Source organism: Colletotrichum karsti (genome assembly GCF_011947395.1).
Source record: "Colletotrichum karsti strain CkLH20 chromosome Unknown Scaffold45, whole genome shotgun sequence".
Lineage (NCBI taxonomy): Eukaryota > Fungi > Ascomycota > Sordariomycetes > Glomerellales > Glomerellaceae > Colletotrichum > Colletotrichum karsti.
The window spans coordinates 363,632-379,788 of NW_024065945.1; the positions used below are offsets into that span (position 1 = coordinate 363,632).

Below are 16,157 nucleotides of genomic sequence, written 5' to 3' on the forward strand. Positions count from 1 at the left end.
CCCAATGCTTTTCTCCCGGCAACACCCCCCCCCCCCCCCCCCCCCCGAATCTTGTCGATTGACATGTAATCTTCTTTCTGTCTTCAGGTGGTATCATCGTATCGAGAGACTTCTTGAAGACGATGGACAACCCCGATGCCAACATGCAAGGAACAATCACATCCTTGTACAACGTTGGATGTTTCTTCGGCGCGATCTCAGGTTCATGGATTGGCTCGTACTTGGGACGCAAGCGATCTGTCATCCTGGGTACTACAGTCCTGGTCATTGGGGCTGTCCTGCAGATGTCGGCTTTCAGCGTGCCCCATATGATTGTCGGGCGTCTGGTTGCCGGCCTCGGAAACGGTCTGAATACTGCAACGGCTCCCGTTTGGCAGAGTGAGACTACCCAGGCCAAATGGCGAGGCAAGCTTGTGGTGCTGGGTCTGGTGGTCAACGTTGCCGGTTTCTCCCTGGCTAACTGGGTCACCTTTGGCTTTTCCTACCTGGAGGGCAGCATATCTTGGCGTTTGCCTCTCGCACTCAAGCTGATCTTCTGCCTGGTCATTCTCGGCACCGCACCCTGGCTGCCCGAGTCTCCGAGATGGCTTATCTCCAAGAACCGTATCGAGGAGGCTGATATCATCCTCGCCGATCTGAAGGGAGACAGCGACGTGGCGAGTCCCGCTGTTCTGGCTGAGCGTAACGAGATTGTCCGCGCGTACAAACAAGAAACCGAAAACGCGATGACTTGGTCTCAACTCTTCCGAGGAGCGTCGGAAAAGGGGGGTTCTGGAGCTCTGCGCCGTTTCATGCTTGGGCTAGGTACTCAGCTCATCGTTCAGTTGTCTGGTATCAACGCCACTTCGTACTATCTCCCGACGGTCTTGATAGAGTCTGTTGGGCTTGAGGAGAAGCTTGCTCGTCTCCTAACCGCCGCCAACTCTGTCCACTACATCTTCTTCTCATATCTGGGAATGATGCTGATTGACAAGTGGGGTCGCCGTGGTGCTATGATCTATGGTCAGTAGTTAATCACCTCCGAATGCGATTCAGAATAACGTCATTTCTAACCTTGAGGCGCGAAACAGGGACCTCAGGCTGCTTGGTTTGCTACATCATCCTTACAGTCCTCATTAGGACCGGCCAATACGCGACAGACGAGGGACTGAAGTATAGGGTTGGCGCAGCAGCTGTGTCAATGATCTTCCTGTTCTACGCCATATTCGGTGCTGGGTGGCAAGGCACTGCATGGCTTTACAACACTGAAATTAACTCATTGGCTATGCGAATGAAGGGTGCTTCAGCCAGTGTTGCCGCTCAATGGGCAGTCAACTACATGGTCGTCCAGATTACCCCCATCGGCATTGAAACACTGGGCTGGAGGTTCTACCTGATTTGGGTTTTCATGCAGTTCTTCTCCCTGCCCATTCTGTACGTCTTCTATCCGGAGACTGCGAACAGAAGGCTTGAAGACATCGACATTGTGTTTGAGGAGGGCTTGAGAACATGGGTGTTTCTTGACAAGGAAGCTACGCAAGTCGAACGCCCCCGCCGATTTATCGTCATGGAGGAGGAAGAGGTTGCCGACGCCGCCAAAGACATCAAGACCAAGATCAATGACCAGGAATTTGAACAGGTTGATCACCCGGTTCAGTCTACTATTACTAAGTAGACAAACAACCGCATTGAGTTCTTGATTTTACAACCAGGGTCATCTTCTTCGGGGCCGTTCAAGCTTCAGACTTTTTAAATGTATTATAGTTGAATTTCTAGTCCTCAAGGGCGTCCGTTCATATCCAACCCCTTTACCCCTCATGAACTTGGCAAAGAATTACTCTGTGGAGCTGGCTGTCATTCGCGCCCTTTGGAGCTCTATGACGAAAATGTGTGTTTCGGTCGCACAAGACCCACGAGTCAGCGGGAACGTGAACCCGACTATCGGAGCTCCGGTGCGCGTCCTCGACAATTCCTTACCTTAGCGGAACGGCGCCGGCAGGGCTTCTCCACTTTCAAGGCTCCAACTACCCTTCGGGGACGATCGCGGCGGCCGGGCATGCGGAGACGTCCTATCTCTCCGAATTCTCGGGCTTATCGCACCGAAATCTTAGTCACTTGTGCCGCTCTCGGCTGCCCGTGGGATGCTTAAAAGCCGAGCATGCATGCGAGCCTAAGTTCTATTTCACTCTCTTCTTCATCCTTCCAGTACCTGAACAATCTGTATTATCAGCACTAACTCGTTGCCGAACATGGGCGACGTGCACGATGGTTCGCCAGGATCTGGCCGGAAACCTCATCCTTTTGACCCTCTTACCCCGGTAGAGATCAGCTATGTGAGTTTTCTTTCTGTTGCAAGTGTCGCTCGGCTAGTTGAAGTATGCTAACACTACGATCCTCCTCATAGGCCGCCGAAATCACCCGCAAGTCAAGCGAGAATGAGCAAATCTTCTTCAGGGCTATCTCGCTTGCTGAGCCGCCTAAGAATGAGATGGTAGAATTTCTCGATGGCGAGCATTCCGGCAGCCAGGATCTCAGTTACCCTCCGAGGCGGGCGAGGGTTCAAGCTTATATCAACAAGACGTTGCATGAGCTCATCGTCAACTTGGACACCGCCTCGATCTCGTCCAAGGCACCTCTTGAGGGTCGGCACTCCTACATTGATACGGAGTACATGGCTCAAGTTGCCGCCGCTTGCCTTGCCGACTCCCGAATCCAGCGAGAAATTGAAACCCTGAAGCTGCCGGAGGGTGCCACTGTGGTAGTTGAACCATGGGCATATGCGACTGATGGCATGAAAGACATGCAGGATCGATGGACCATGGTAAGTCCCGCTACAAGCCTTCCCGATCCATCAAAACTTATCAATCAAGGCTTGGTTCTATATGCGTCTTTCCGACAATCCCGACTCGAACTACTACGCATATCCTCTCGACATTTGCGCCGAAGTCTGAAACTCTCTTGAAGTCGTCAAGATCTACCGGCTGCCGTCCGGGGAACACGACAAGATTCATGACGAGAAGCTGGAATTCGACCGCCGCAAGATTCATTCCAACAGCGAGTACCATCCCGATCTTATCCAGGAGCGAAGGACAACAACGAAGCCGTACCATGTCTCTCAACCTGAGGGACCTTCTTTCGGCATTGACGGGAACCACATTTCGTGGGAGAAGTGGACCATGAGAGTTGGCTTCAACTACCGTGAAGGCATGACACTTCACGATGTCCGCTTCGAAGGCCGAAGCCTATTCTACCGCCTATCTCTAGCGGAGATGTTCGTCCCGTACGGTGATCCCCGATGCCCGTATCCACGGAAGGCAGCGTTTGATCTGGGCAACGACGGTGCGGGCATCAATGCCAATAATCTGAAACTCGGGTGTGACTGTCTCGGGCACATCAAGTACTTCGACGGCTGGTTGAGCACATCTTCCGGTGAACCTCTCAAGATGCCCAACGTCATTTGCTGCCATGAAATCGACGACGGTATCTTGTGGAAGCATACCAACTTCCGAACAGGCAACGCTGTTGTCACCAGGTCTCGCGTCCTCGTGTTGCAGACCATTATCACCGTCAGCAACTACGAGTACATCTTCCTGTTCTACTTCCAGCAAGACGGTTCGATATTCTATGAAGTCCGAGCCACGGGAATCATGTCAACAGCACCGATCGATATCGATACTAAGGTTCCTTGGGGCACGATTGTTGCGCCTGGTGTCCTGGCCCCTTATCATCAGCACATTTTCTGCTTGAGAATTGATCCCGCCATAGATGGTGTTCAGAACTCTCTGGTGGTAGAGGAGTCTCATCCCATCCCGTTCACTGGAGAAGGCGACGAGTACAATCCTTTCGGAGTGGGCTACACCACCAAGTCTGAATACGTTCAGAATGAGGCCGGACTGGATTTGGATTTCAACACGAATCGAACCTTCAAGATTGTCAACGAGGGTGTCATAAATGCAACCACGGTTACACCCGTCGGCTTCAAGCTGCTGCCTCACTACAGCCAGCTCCTCTTGGCACATCCGAACTCGTGGCATGGCAAGCGCGCCGAGTACACTTCCCACGCTGTTTGGGTGACTCGTCATCACGATGACGAGCTATTCCCTGCCGGCACATTCACCATGCAATCCTCCGGCGGAGAGGGTATCGCTTCTTGGATCCAGCAGCGAGAGAAGGGAAGCAAGTCCTCCGTTCGCAACGAGGACATTGTCGTATGGCACACATTCGGGTCAACGCATAACCCGCGCATCGAAGATTGGCCCGTGATGCCCTGTGAAAAGATGGTTGTAGGGCTGAAGCCGGTTAACTTCTTCAAGGGCAACCCTGCACTGGATGTCCCGATTTCCACGCAAGAGAAGAACCGCAGTGTGTTGGTTCACGGAGGTCAATAAGTCGATAAACACAGAGGTATGCAGTAGACATTGTTACCGTGTGCTAGTTGAAAGACATCGTTTCTCATTTATTGATTCTACAGTCTATGTCCGATTCCCGTTCATGATGGCGGCCTCCATCGTATTTTGTATTGATGGATTGCCATTTTCGGTCGGCGTAGCCCTGGACTGTTCTCATAAATATCTGATTCAGCGACAACCTTGCTACATGAAGTTCAGTCTTTCGTAATCCTCCGTGGCTCACGCTGAAGAGGGCCTTCAGATGATCCAGGCTCGGTCGCAGGATTCCCGAACCACCGGCTCCTGCCCTCACAACACTGTCCTGGGCCACGTTTTCGTGTTGATCTCAGTGATTGTCGTCTGAACCATGCCAGCGTGCCAGAGTTCCTGACTCGGTAGAGGTCGTCTGGCCGGCGGGTTCCGAAGCCTTGGGTTCACTGGCGGAGCTGGCGGGCTTGGCGTCCATGGACCGGCGACTAAATTTGAGGCAGGGCGAGTTGACTTGTCTGAAGATCATAACCTTGGCAAACCTTATTTCGGGATCAATGATTGCTGTGATAACTCCACCATGCTACCTGGGGACTGTGACGGTTTAGATTCCCGTGTATACGTGGTCAGTTTGATGCCAAACGGGCTTGGTTGAGTAGATGGGTTGTTGAGACTTGATTGCGTTGGGTCGAATCAAGCTGTCTTCAAGTCTTTTGCCATGAAAACATTGAGCAACATGTCGTGGTGGCCGCCAAAGACATGAATACCCTGATGAGAATACCGTATTCATGTAGGAGTTTGCACGCTTTGGCAGCTTGGCTGAAGAACCCAATCATCGGATGGTCAGCCGAAGTGACGCCCACCAACTCAAAAGCCCTTGGCAAGAGAACATCTAGTCCAGACGAACCCGATCTACTGCACGAGTCGCCTGGTGTCTCAGATCACGCCTTAGATAGACTCCAGACGACCCCACAGGATCCTGCCGCAGTTGCTTCATATGCATGTTGTTCGCCGAGTCAGGGATTGCCTGTACTTCCGGCGGAACAACCGCCCGGCCCAAACTTGAGAGTCTAGATGAATTCAGCAGATGTGGTGCTGCAACACGATGCTTGCTGGATATGATGAGTAGTTCATAGATCTATAAAAGGTCTCATATTGCCTGATATCTTCGGCCTGTTGTTCTCATCATCACACTCCAAGTCAGCTTCACTCTCGCAACCCTCAACTACTCAAATAAAACAACACTCTTCACGATGAAGTTGTCGGCAATCCTTTACTCTACTCTGCTTGTTGCATCTGGCGTCGTAGGCCAAAGATGCTCTTCGACCTTGACATACTGTTCTGGCGGTGCCTGTCTATGCTTTGCCGATGGCGTTGCTCAGGAACTCAACGAAATCTGCAAAAGAATGGGCTTTGAACGCTCACTTGGGCCTTCCAAGACCACCGTTGGCGATGTAAGTACTTCCAAGAACTCTCCAATGTCATGCTGCTCATTTGTGACTAACATGAATCCAGGCTGTCCGCTGCGACCACCAGTGCTGCACTGGCTAAATTTGGGGCAAGCAGGGGGATTCCTGACTTGTATTTGTTATACTGTATTACAGCGAGCATTCTTGTTTACTTTTATCCGTGGGAGCTGCATCTGGATGTATGTTCAATGGAAATATAGCGATGTTCTCTTCAAAAAGCATAAATCACCATGTGTCTATTACTGGTTATAGAACTTGACCTTTCTTATTTTCCGTTTCAAGGTCCGGGTTCAACAAGTTCGCCCGGAATACTTTCATTATCTGCTATGATGCCTCCTGTGTCTGAAGTTCTCCGGTTTCATTCAGATGCTCAAATCATATCCACAATTGAGTAGTTGAATAGTTATTGCATCCATGTTATACTTGATCATAGAAGCACAGCTGTCGTTCGTAGGCAGTAGTTCCTCTCCAGTCAGGATATAGATATCATAACGAACATTGAACGCTGATGTTATACATAATGTGAATAGTTATTTGCTTACGTAGAACGCTGTTTCTGTTCAAAGGGCCAAAACATTTACTACCTGAGACTACAGTTGTCACCCCCTCAACTCTTGTCGCTTCCGCTTTGAGCAGGGAGTTCGATGTGGTGATTGGAAAAGTTGTCCACCAAGTCATCCCACATCTTAGGGTCATGCTCGTGCTTCTCCTTGCTATTCCAAGCCCAGTCAGTAATGGTAAGAGCTCTGCTAGTCTCAAACATAAACGCAATAGAGCCATGAGAAATCTGCATGACGGGCGGGTCTTCCTTAGAGGCCGCAGCGAACTGCTCATAAGCAACTCCGTGAGGAACGAAGCCACACTCGAACGAAATGCTACCGGGTTGGAACTCGTCAGACCGTCCGCCGTAGTCTCCGTAGATGAGGCCCATCAACTCCGAGGCACAGTTTCGGTGGTAGTAAGGAGGGCGGTAGGTGTGAGATGCGACGTCCCATCGAGGAGAGAAGATCAAAAAGTCTGCCAGCGGAGCAACGGGGTCCCGTGACTTGGCTGTCAAGACGCAGAAAATGGAAGGGTCGATATGATCGACGGAGATGGACCCGACATTGACAAACTTGGTGAGGTCGTACTTGAACGGGACGTAGTTTCCGTGCCAAGCGACAACGTCGAAGGGGCAATGACGCTGTGTGCTCTTGAAGAACTTGCCTCCAAGTTTGTAGACAGTCTCCCACGGGTCATCCTTGGTGACTTCGTATGCCGCGATAGGGTGAAGGAAGTCGCGGGCGTTGGCCAAACCGTTGGCTCCCAGAGGGCCCAGCTCAGGCAGTTCCCAGTTCGAACCCCAGATCTCCAGGATGTATCCACGTGTGAGTCCCTCGACCTTGACCTTGAATCGCAGGCCGCGTTGAATTACGCAGATCTCTCCCGGCTGCACGTACAGATGACCGAACTCGGTCTGAATGTCGAGCGCGCCTTGCTGGGGAACAATGAGCCAGTCGCCATCTGAGTTCACGAAAGCCTTCTTCGACATGCTCTTGTTGCAGAGATAAACGTGCGTGGCGAGTCCTTCTCTCAAAGTAGGGTCTCCGGAACCAGCCACAGTCTTCAATCCATCCACAAAGTCGACTTCCCCGGACTCAGGAATTGGGAAAGGCTTCCAAGCCAGTTGGGTGGGTGAGATGTGCACTCTGGGATTAATGGGAATAAACGTGGACTCGGTGTCCTTGTTATCAGGAAGATTGGTCTAAGCACCCAAGTCAATCCCCGATCTCACAATTTCCTCATCGCAAGAACAACTAAACTCACAAATCCCTGATGAGCTACGGCCGGTCGGGACCGGTAAAGCCATGCCTTCTTGTTCGCGTGTCGAGGGGCAACAAAGGCAGACGCGGTGATCTGTTCTGCGTAGAGGCCGTAGCGGATGCTTCGGGGGCTGTTTTGTCCTCTCGGGATCGTACCGGGGATAGCTTCAGATTCAAAGCTGTTGCCGAGGCCCGGCTGGTACTTGTATGGATCATTGGGGCGCGTAGCAAAGGACGGGATGGTACCGTCTTTTTGCGACGCAGCCCAGTGAAAGGCGTTCTGGAAGTCTTTCGGCGTGAGAGCTTGAGCTGCCATGATGATTGTTGACGGATGAATCCTCGACAAGATGAATGTTTGGACGGCGTGTTCCCCTCAGCTAAATAGCGCAACAGAGCTCCAGAAACCGTTTCATTGCGTACCGCCGCAGCAAAACCGCACCCCACGTGGAGTGTTACGGCAATTACTCCACATGAACCACGACAGCACCGGCAATTCAATTCTCTGTGCTGTGTGGGGTCTACTCGCAGCGCAGCGGAGGCTCTGATACAGCATGTTCAAGTGGTGTTTTCGCCTGTTCATGCGGGGACTTTTGGAGGCAAACCCACTGAATGTGGGCGCTCGTAATGCTCATGTTATCTAAAGCACATGCCCGCGAGCTATCAGAAGAAAGGATCTTGACGAAGATTAGGTTTCACCAAGATTTCTGTGTGCAGAAAGGCCGAAGTCTGTTGCCATGACGCTCCTCAAGATTGTTGGTTCATGTGTTGGACTTTTCCTCTTATACGCCGTCTTCACCCACAGAAAGTCAGCAACTCCCGCCGGTTACAGACCAGTTCCCGGGCCAAAAGGACTACCTCTGCTCGGAAACACTCATCAATTGGGGAAAACACCACAACGTCAACTTCAACGTTGGGCCGCTGAACATGGCGAGCTTTTCCAGATCAAACTCGGATGGGAGAACTGGGTGTTTGTCAACAGCCCTGAGGCCGTCCGGGAAATTTTCGACAAGCAATCGGCCAAGACATCAGGAAGAATGCCAATGCCAGTCATATCCGATCTTCTTTCGGGCGGCAACCGGCTTCTGTTATTGACTTACGGCACAAAATGGCGACAGTTGAGAGCAATCGTTCACAAGTTGTTGACACCGAAAGCATCAGAGACATACAAGCCGTCACAAGAGTTCGAGGCGAAGCAGTTGATATACGACATCGCAACAGACAATGATGGCCAGGAGAGATTTTACCAGCACGTTCGTAGATACACAACATCTGTGGTATTGACCAGTACCTACGGACAACGAGTTCCGACCTTGGTAAGAGTGCATCTGTCTCCGGGATATGCTGTGGTTGAAGACTAATAGAACGCCAGGGCTCCGAGAACATGCGGGAGATTTATCAGCTTCTCAAGGACTTTTCAGAAGCAGCAGAGCCAGGTGCTTACCTTGCAGATCTGTTTCCACCGCTTGCCAATATCCCATCATGTTTCCAATGGTGGCGCTCAGGAGCACTTCAGGCCTACCATAGACAGAAGAAGACTTGGATGCACTACTGGGACGACTTGAAGTCGGCGGTCCTGGAGAAACGAGCTCCAGAATGCTTTGTTAAACACTTTCTTGAGACGGACTTCGAGAAGCTGGGAATCACGGACGTACAGGCTGGTTTTGCAGCAGGATGTGAGTGGTCATCTCCCTGTTACTTCGACATTTGAAGTCATACTAATCAAACTCAAAGCCATGATCGAAGCCGGATCAGAAACTACGTCGTCTGCTCTCAATAGCGCCATTCTCTATCTGGCGGCCAATTCTGATATCCAAGAATCTGCGAACAGCGAACTAACACGAGTGGTTGGTGACGATAGATCCCCCACGTTCTCGGACGAGGCAGACCTACCGTACATCAGAGGTATTGGCAAAGAGGTCCTCCGCATCCGACCCGTGACGACTATAGGGAGCCCGCATTACACGACCTCAGACGTCTTCTATAAGGACTATCATATCCCCAAGAATACAGTGGTCGCCATTCCGCAGTATGTTCTCCACTTCGACTCGCAAAGATGGAGTAATCCAGAAGCCTTCGACCCGTCACGATACTTGGACTATCCAGAGAAAGCAGGCTTCTACGCCACTCAGGGAGATGCAAAAGGTCGAGACCACTTCGACTTTGGCGCTGGTCGTCGTATTTGCCCCGGAATGCATCTGGCTGAGAACAGTGTCTTCGTGACAATCGCCAAGATTCTGTGGGCCTTCAAGATCGAGCCACCGCTTGATCCCAACGGTAAGGAGCAGCCCATGGATTTATCCGACGATGCGTACGAGCCCGGAGTCAACACTCTGCCCAAACCTTTCAAAGTCCGCTTCATTCCGCGAAATGCAAGACGAGCAGAGGTCCTGAAAGCGGAATGGGCTCAAGCTCAAGAAGAGGGATTCTACTTGGGACAAGTGAAGGTCGACACGATGGGAATGGTAGTCGGATGACGTTGTAAACGGACTCGCGGCGGGACGGAGAACGATCTCTCAGCTCTCCGTTCCCTTCGAGTCATTGGTTGCGTTTCGTCCAAGCACCTGCATCGTCAAGCGCCGCATAGTTCCATGGATCATGTTCATAGTCAGGCCAATTAGAATCCAGTCAAAAGCGAACATTCCCATTGCCGAAAAGCCGCAGCCGTCGGCGGCCATCTACTCCACCCGTTTCCCCGCAATATCCGTCATTGCAACGGTTAATAATATCTTATTGATCATCCGCAGCTGGTACACGGCCCGCACACACTCCCCGCGTCCGTCTTGGCGCAGTGACGATCTCGGGCGATGAGAAGATGCGGTGTCCTGAGCTCTTCAACGTGCTATCGTCGACCGTCTACCATAATCTCATTCTTCGCAAGACGAAAACATCTTATCGAGTATAAAATTTTATGAGAGTTAGACTCGGGTCTTTGCCGGTAATACCAACGTCTTCATGACCTCCTCGGAACCCCTGCAATCCGCCAGGGGAACGGTGACCGTCCGGACGCCGCCCCGCCCCAGCGCCGGAGTCAAACGTCGACAAGAACACCGGCAGTACAAGTGTGCCCACTGCTCGAAGCTTTTCAAACGTAGCGAGCATTGCATCCGTCACGAGCGCAGCCACACGAACGAGAAGCCTTATTCCTGCCAGTATTGTCATAAGTCGTACGCTCGCAAGTATGCCAACACAGATGCCATGTTTCTATTACGTGTCGCTCATTTACTGATATGAAGCGAGTCTTGCAGAGATCTGGTCACCAGGCACGAGCGGACACTCCACGCAGATGTTGTCAAAGACGTGACTGGAGATCGCTTAGAAGATGAATCGTCATCTGAAGGAACTTCAAGTGAGACGGAGGTTAATCCTCCTCGAGTCGGTGGCCCGCGGCCAACTAGAAAGAAACGCTCAAGAAGAATTTCCGCCGCATCGAAAACATCCTTGAATAGCATTGTCGTCGCTACAGACTTAGAAGATGCCATCGCATTGGAGCCAACGGTCCCTGAGGACACAGGTCAAGGCCAGGATCTCTCGTTTGCGCCTGGCTCGTCGTCTGAGCAACCTGCGAATTCACATCAAGTGAATTCAGATTTGCTCGAAGCTTCCATCTTCGATAATCAAGACCTGGTCTCTAGCTTCCTTGACCCTTCCCTCCTTGCTTCGATAACTCCATCAGTGCTACCTTTGCCTGACGAGAACCCGAATTTTGAGTTTCTGTACTCTCCCAACTGGTTCAACCTCACCTTTCCCCTGGATCCCAGTCTTGAACAAGGAGCTAAACATGCCACGCGTCTTGGCCATGCTCAACAGACTGCCTTCACAGAAGCATCACCAAATTCTACAGCCTGCGACTCCGAAATCTCAGAAGCTGGGTTTGCTTGCCGTCTACATTCTACTCAGCGGAAGCGGGGTCAGAGAGAGTCAGAAGGTTTCGCAGACTTAGACCAAGCCCGTCATGCTTCAGTCTGTGAGGAGGTCTCTCGACGTCTCGGTATGGAGAAGGGCATGAAGCATGTGCCGAGTCTGAAGATGTGCCGGATTTTACTATCGAGCTACGAGAGAAGCTTTCATTGCCACTTACCCATTCTACATCCAGGGGCTCTTCGTCAAGAAAAGTCACCAGGAGCTCTGTTACTGGCGATATGCAGCATTGGAGCATTATACCGCCTTGACCGCCGCCGAGCAAGGCAATTGTACGACTTGGCAAATTTGCTAATAATGCCTGTACGTTTCAAAGTCTCTGCGTGTAAGGGGTTCAACACTGACTTTCGTCAAGTTCCAGGTATCAACCTATGACCTTTCACTGTGGGTGGTGCAGACCAAGTTCCTGTTGACTTTCTACGCCACCTTCAGCGGCGACCAAGACTTGGTTACTACTTCAATCGATGAAAGTGGTTTTTACACTCTCGTAAGTCATCAAAATGAACTTTACTTAATTGGAGAGACATCAAGCTAACATAATCTCAAGGTTTACGGGCGCATTCGGAACACCGTAAGTAAAACCGCGGCAAAACGCGGTAACATGACCTGGTCAGACTGGGTGGAGCGTGAATCATGGAAGAGACTCTTGAGCAGCATATATGTGGCGGGCACAATCAGGACGGTAATATACGGCGTCAATCCCATCTTCAATGCGTCCACCGACCTCGATGTCGAATGCCTTCATGACGAAAGTCTTTGGAACGCTCGCTCCTCCGACGAATGGGTTGAGTTACGGCCCATGTATCAAAACCAAGATCGCTGCACCATAAGGGGTATTTTGGAAGACATCCTTACAGGGGCGAGAGATTCGAGCAGAGTCTCGTTGGCGCACTCTTCCCCCCTATGCATGCTCACGGTTACGCATGCCATCTTGGTTCACATGTGGCACCTCAACCAGATCTCGCAGGCATCTCCCTCATACTCTTTCTCACACCAGACCCCTCTGAGCCAATCGCTTTTGCAAACTGCTCTGGCGTCCCTCTCAACATGTTGCAAGCTCCTCCACGCCCAAAAAGAACGACTTGAGGACGCGGACGAAAGAGAGGTTTTATCCATACAGTTCAGCTCGCATGCGGTTCTTCGAGCTGCGTTCATCCGGCTCTTCGATATCACGAAGCCTTTCGATCGGCTCAGCCTCATGGCGAAAGATCCAGCTGAGATTGCGGCCTCGGTCGACGTTTTTGCGAGAGCGCCCCTGAAGAGGGATCACTTGCTGTTGGACGTGGTTGAAAAAACACTGGAGGGATTCCATATGCCATTCAGACTAGGGCATATGCTGATACGGAAAACCGCTGCGTTTCGGTGGAGTATCGAGCATGCAGTCGCAGCTTGGGACGCAGGTATGCTGGTTTGAGGAGGTCCTTTCGTTTTTGGCCAGCCTTCGTTAACACCAAATGTCTTGGCAGGTTTGTTCGTCACGAAATGGGTTCATTCTGTCGAGATGGATGCTTTGAGCGGTCTTCAGCCAACCGCGGCGGAGAACGAGCTTCTTCTGGCAATGAAGGAGGTTCTTGAGGAGGCCGATTATGACCCTCACGAGGACAGATCATTTGCTGCCGAATTGGCCCGAACTTGGAGTTTATTTCTTGGAGACGTATGTCAAAGCCTCACTCGACCCCTTCCGCGAACTAGCTTGAGCTAACTTTGTCTCCTGCAGGTATGGGTTTGGGGTATCACCGCCCGCATGGGGAAGGTCTTGGAGCAATTAGCACAGGCTTACGATCAGCATCATGAAGAAAGGCGTCTTATGGGAATTTGAAGGCTTATGGGTCAGCATAGAGAAAGGTTTATCGGGGCAGGACGGAGAATATCGAGGATAACATCCATGAATCCATCGAAATGCAACATATACATTTCCCATGGTCAACGAAGCCCAACTTTGAGGTATCTTGAACAAATGACTGTCAATGCCCCTCACTATTTCACCATTTTCTTTACAAGAGCACGTCAGTAGTTGTCTGCTATATGTGGTGATAGTTAGCAGACTCGTGTCCCATAATAATGGCTGAAATCGTAAGCCATCCCAACGTGGGCCTCATTTTGACCTTGAATAGGAAGGTGCCCTGTAAGTAATTGCATGGATTGCATTTCTTTGACTCGATTGAAAGGTCATTGTCACTAACGTGGGGGTAGTAGGGACCAGAATGGGAAACCATAGGCCGGAGCTGTCCCCGGGGTGATGTGGGGTGATGCGGGTTCCGTCCGTTGACAGCGTGGGGTAATGTGGGGTAGCTTCGGTAACCTGATCGGGAGTTTACTCGGCAGATCGATGCGGACATCCCGGACTCATTGCTTCAGAAGCTGCTCGGCTAACTGGAGCTAGGTTCGTTCTATTATCACTCAAAACCACCATTTGGGAGATTGAATCCGACACCTGAAATCTTCGTGCACCTCTCAAACACGTCACAGTCGAGTTGTCAGTGATGACTTCAGCAGAAATGGACTTCCAGCATCCAATCATTGGGAATGTAAAGGGACTACCCGCACAAGATGTGACTCAGTTCTTGGGTATCAAATATGCCAGCCTGGGCCACTGGTTCGACAATGCCAAATTGGTCGAGTACGACGGAAAGGGCTTGGATGCCAGGCGCCATGGGTGAGGAATTCCACAACTTTCAGATCCCTGACTAACGGTTGATGCTAGTCCTCAAGCAATTTCTGATCCATCCGGAGTCCACAATGAACACTTCATCATTCAGAGAGCGCTTCCAACAGCTGAGCATCCCGGCATCTCAGGCACAGAATGCCTCAACCTGAATATCGCTGTACCTCAAACATCTGGAGCTGCCCAATCACTCCCCGTATTCGTCTTCATTCACGGCGGAGCCTTCATAACAGGCTCGAACTGGTGGCCGCAGTACGACTTGAAGCGTTTCGTTCAACTTTCTGTGAAGCAGAACAAACCCATCATTGCTGTCAACATAAAGTACGAGCAAATACTTCTGGTTGCGAGGCACTGGTGTCGAGGCGTCGATGCTGATATTCTCTATTTCATAGTTATCGCCTAGGGGCTCCTGGGTTTCTGACATCAGAAGAGCTCCGTAAAGCAGGTTTCAAGAGTAACCAAGGACATCATGACCAGCGAGTCGCCCTGCAGTGGGTGAAACGCTACATTGCAGGTTTTGGTGGTGATCCTGACAAGATCACTCTTGCTGGCGAGAGCGCTGGAGGCAGTAAGTTACTCAACGATATCATTCCCTAAGTAAAGAAACGAGACCGAAGTAGCCTGACTTCATTCGCCTTTAGTTTCTGCCAATCGCTTTCTATACTCGAATGAGCACGCTCCATCTCAGATTGTTGTACTCGGCGGGTCAACTCCGTCACTGCCACCCATGGACATTTCGGCTGCTGAGCAAACCTACCAGAGTGCTTTGAAAGCTCTGAATCTCAACGGCGGTTCTCCAAGCCAGAAAATCGAAAGTCTGTCGAGATTATCTCCGGAAGACCTTGGGAAACTGGACCAGAGTCTTCGGTTGTTGCCGGTTGTGGATGAAGATACCGTCCCGTTCGTGCCGAGTTTCAAGACGGTGTTATCCAACAGGGGCATCTCTCAGGATTCTCCCTGCAAAGCTATCATGGTCGGCTATCTTCCACTTGATGTGAGTTCCTCGCCAAAATGAACCGAGATATTGGGCTAACAGATCATGATTAGGCGAGCATCTTTGGGTTAGCTGGGCTTCTTCAGAGACAAGCAGGAATTGCTGCCTCATTCATCACGTCTATCAAATCATCATTGGCAAGCCATTCCGATGAAGCTTCAAAACTTCTGTCTACGTACGGCATCAATGAGGGAACCAAAGACGAGGATGCTCTCATCCAGATTCTCAGATTCGCCTCAGACATTGGGTTCCAGGCGCCAGCGCGGTCTTGGGTCGAGAGCTTCCCCGCTGACACTTTTCTGCTGGAATTCGCAGAGCCTAACCCTTGGGACGGGCCGTTCAAAGGCCACTCCACTCACGTTCTTGATGTAGCATTCCTGTTCCAGAATTACAATGACCATTTGGACCCTAGTCAGCGGGCGTCTGCGGAGGCGTTTGCTGCTGATATCATAAGCTTCGTGCGAGGCGAAGCTCCATGGAAGAGGTTCAGAGACGCAGAAGGATTTACCGTCTACCAGGGTGGAAAGAGGACTTACAAGGAAGGTTCGGCGGCAACCTCGGATCAGTATCGAGCGTTGCTGGAAATCAGCGAAACGGTGGGGTTGGACTCTCTGCTGGAGGCCTGGATGAAGTTCTTTCTTCCCTCATAGAGATTCAACACATCGTCATTACGATAGCTACGATAGAATTTGGTAGACAATTCCAATCGCGACTCTTCTTTTTACAATGATCATCGCGTTCGGATGCCGCGCATAAACAACCACATCCCGCTACATCATCTCCGGCACAGTACTGGGTGGGGGCCTCCACTTACCGGGCCGGCTATGTGGGAACGGCAACCGTGACCCGGGCCTCTAAACCCCGCAACCCCGGCAGATTATTCATCAAGCCCGGTCAACACCCACTGGCGGTGTCTGAACATGGATATTTGGAATCCCGCATCTTCAACGCAAC

General features: G+C 51.2%; 5 protein-coding genes across 5 annotated transcripts; 4 read left to right on the forward strand and 1 right to left on the reverse strand.

Annotated features, from left to right (window-relative positions):
* Window positions 1-143: 143 nt before the first annotated feature.
* CkaCkLH20_11128 (uncharacterized protein) lies at window positions 144-1,654 on the forward strand (the record flags this gene model as incomplete). The annotated part of the gene is made up of 2 exons (XM_038893842.1): window positions 144-1,002; window positions 1,071-1,654. 2 exons carry the CDS (start codon window positions 144-146, stop codon window positions 1,652-1,654), a joined length of 1,443 nt encoding a protein of 480 aa, XP_038740942.1.
* A 574-nt stretch (window positions 1,655-2,228) lies between these two features.
* Window positions 2,229-4,367, forward strand: CkaCkLH20_11129 (copper amine oxidase; the record flags this gene model as incomplete). The annotated part of the gene is made up of 3 exons (XM_038893843.1): window positions 2,229-2,312; window positions 2,384-2,804; window positions 2,944-4,367. The coding sequence occupies 3 exons, from the start codon at window positions 2,229-2,231 to the stop codon at window positions 4,365-4,367; spliced, it is 1,929 nt and encodes a 642-aa protein (XP_038740943.1).
* A 2,064-nt stretch (window positions 4,368-6,431) lies between these two features.
* CkaCkLH20_11130 (homogentisate -dioxygenase) lies at window positions 6,432-7,942 on the reverse strand (the record flags this gene model as incomplete). Its single annotated transcript, XM_038893844.1, has 2 exons — window positions 6,432-7,568; window positions 7,631-7,942. 2 exons carry the CDS (start codon window positions 7,940-7,942, stop codon window positions 6,432-6,434), a joined length of 1,449 nt encoding a protein of 482 aa, XP_038740944.1.
* Window positions 7,943-8,504: 562 nt separating this feature from the next.
* Window positions 8,505-13,363, forward strand: CkaCkLH20_11131 (uncharacterized protein; the record flags this gene model as incomplete). The annotated part of the gene is made up of 7 exons (XM_038893845.1): window positions 8,505-8,939; window positions 8,996-9,299; window positions 9,358-10,088; window positions 11,900-12,031; window positions 12,092-12,944; window positions 13,011-13,198; window positions 13,262-13,363. 7 exons carry the CDS (start codon window positions 8,505-8,507, stop codon window positions 13,361-13,363), a joined length of 2,745 nt encoding a protein of 914 aa, XP_038740945.1.
* Window positions 13,364-14,042: 679 nt separating this feature from the next.
* CkaCkLH20_11132 (carboxylesterase) lies at window positions 14,043-15,853 on the forward strand (the record flags this gene model as incomplete). The annotated part of the gene is made up of 5 exons (XM_038893846.1): window positions 14,043-14,200; window positions 14,249-14,530; window positions 14,602-14,777; window positions 14,851-15,203; window positions 15,257-15,853. The coding sequence occupies 5 exons, from the start codon at window positions 14,043-14,045 to the stop codon at window positions 15,851-15,853; spliced, it is 1,566 nt and encodes a 521-aa protein (XP_038740946.1).
* Between the last annotated feature and the right edge of the window lie 304 nt (window positions 15,854-16,157).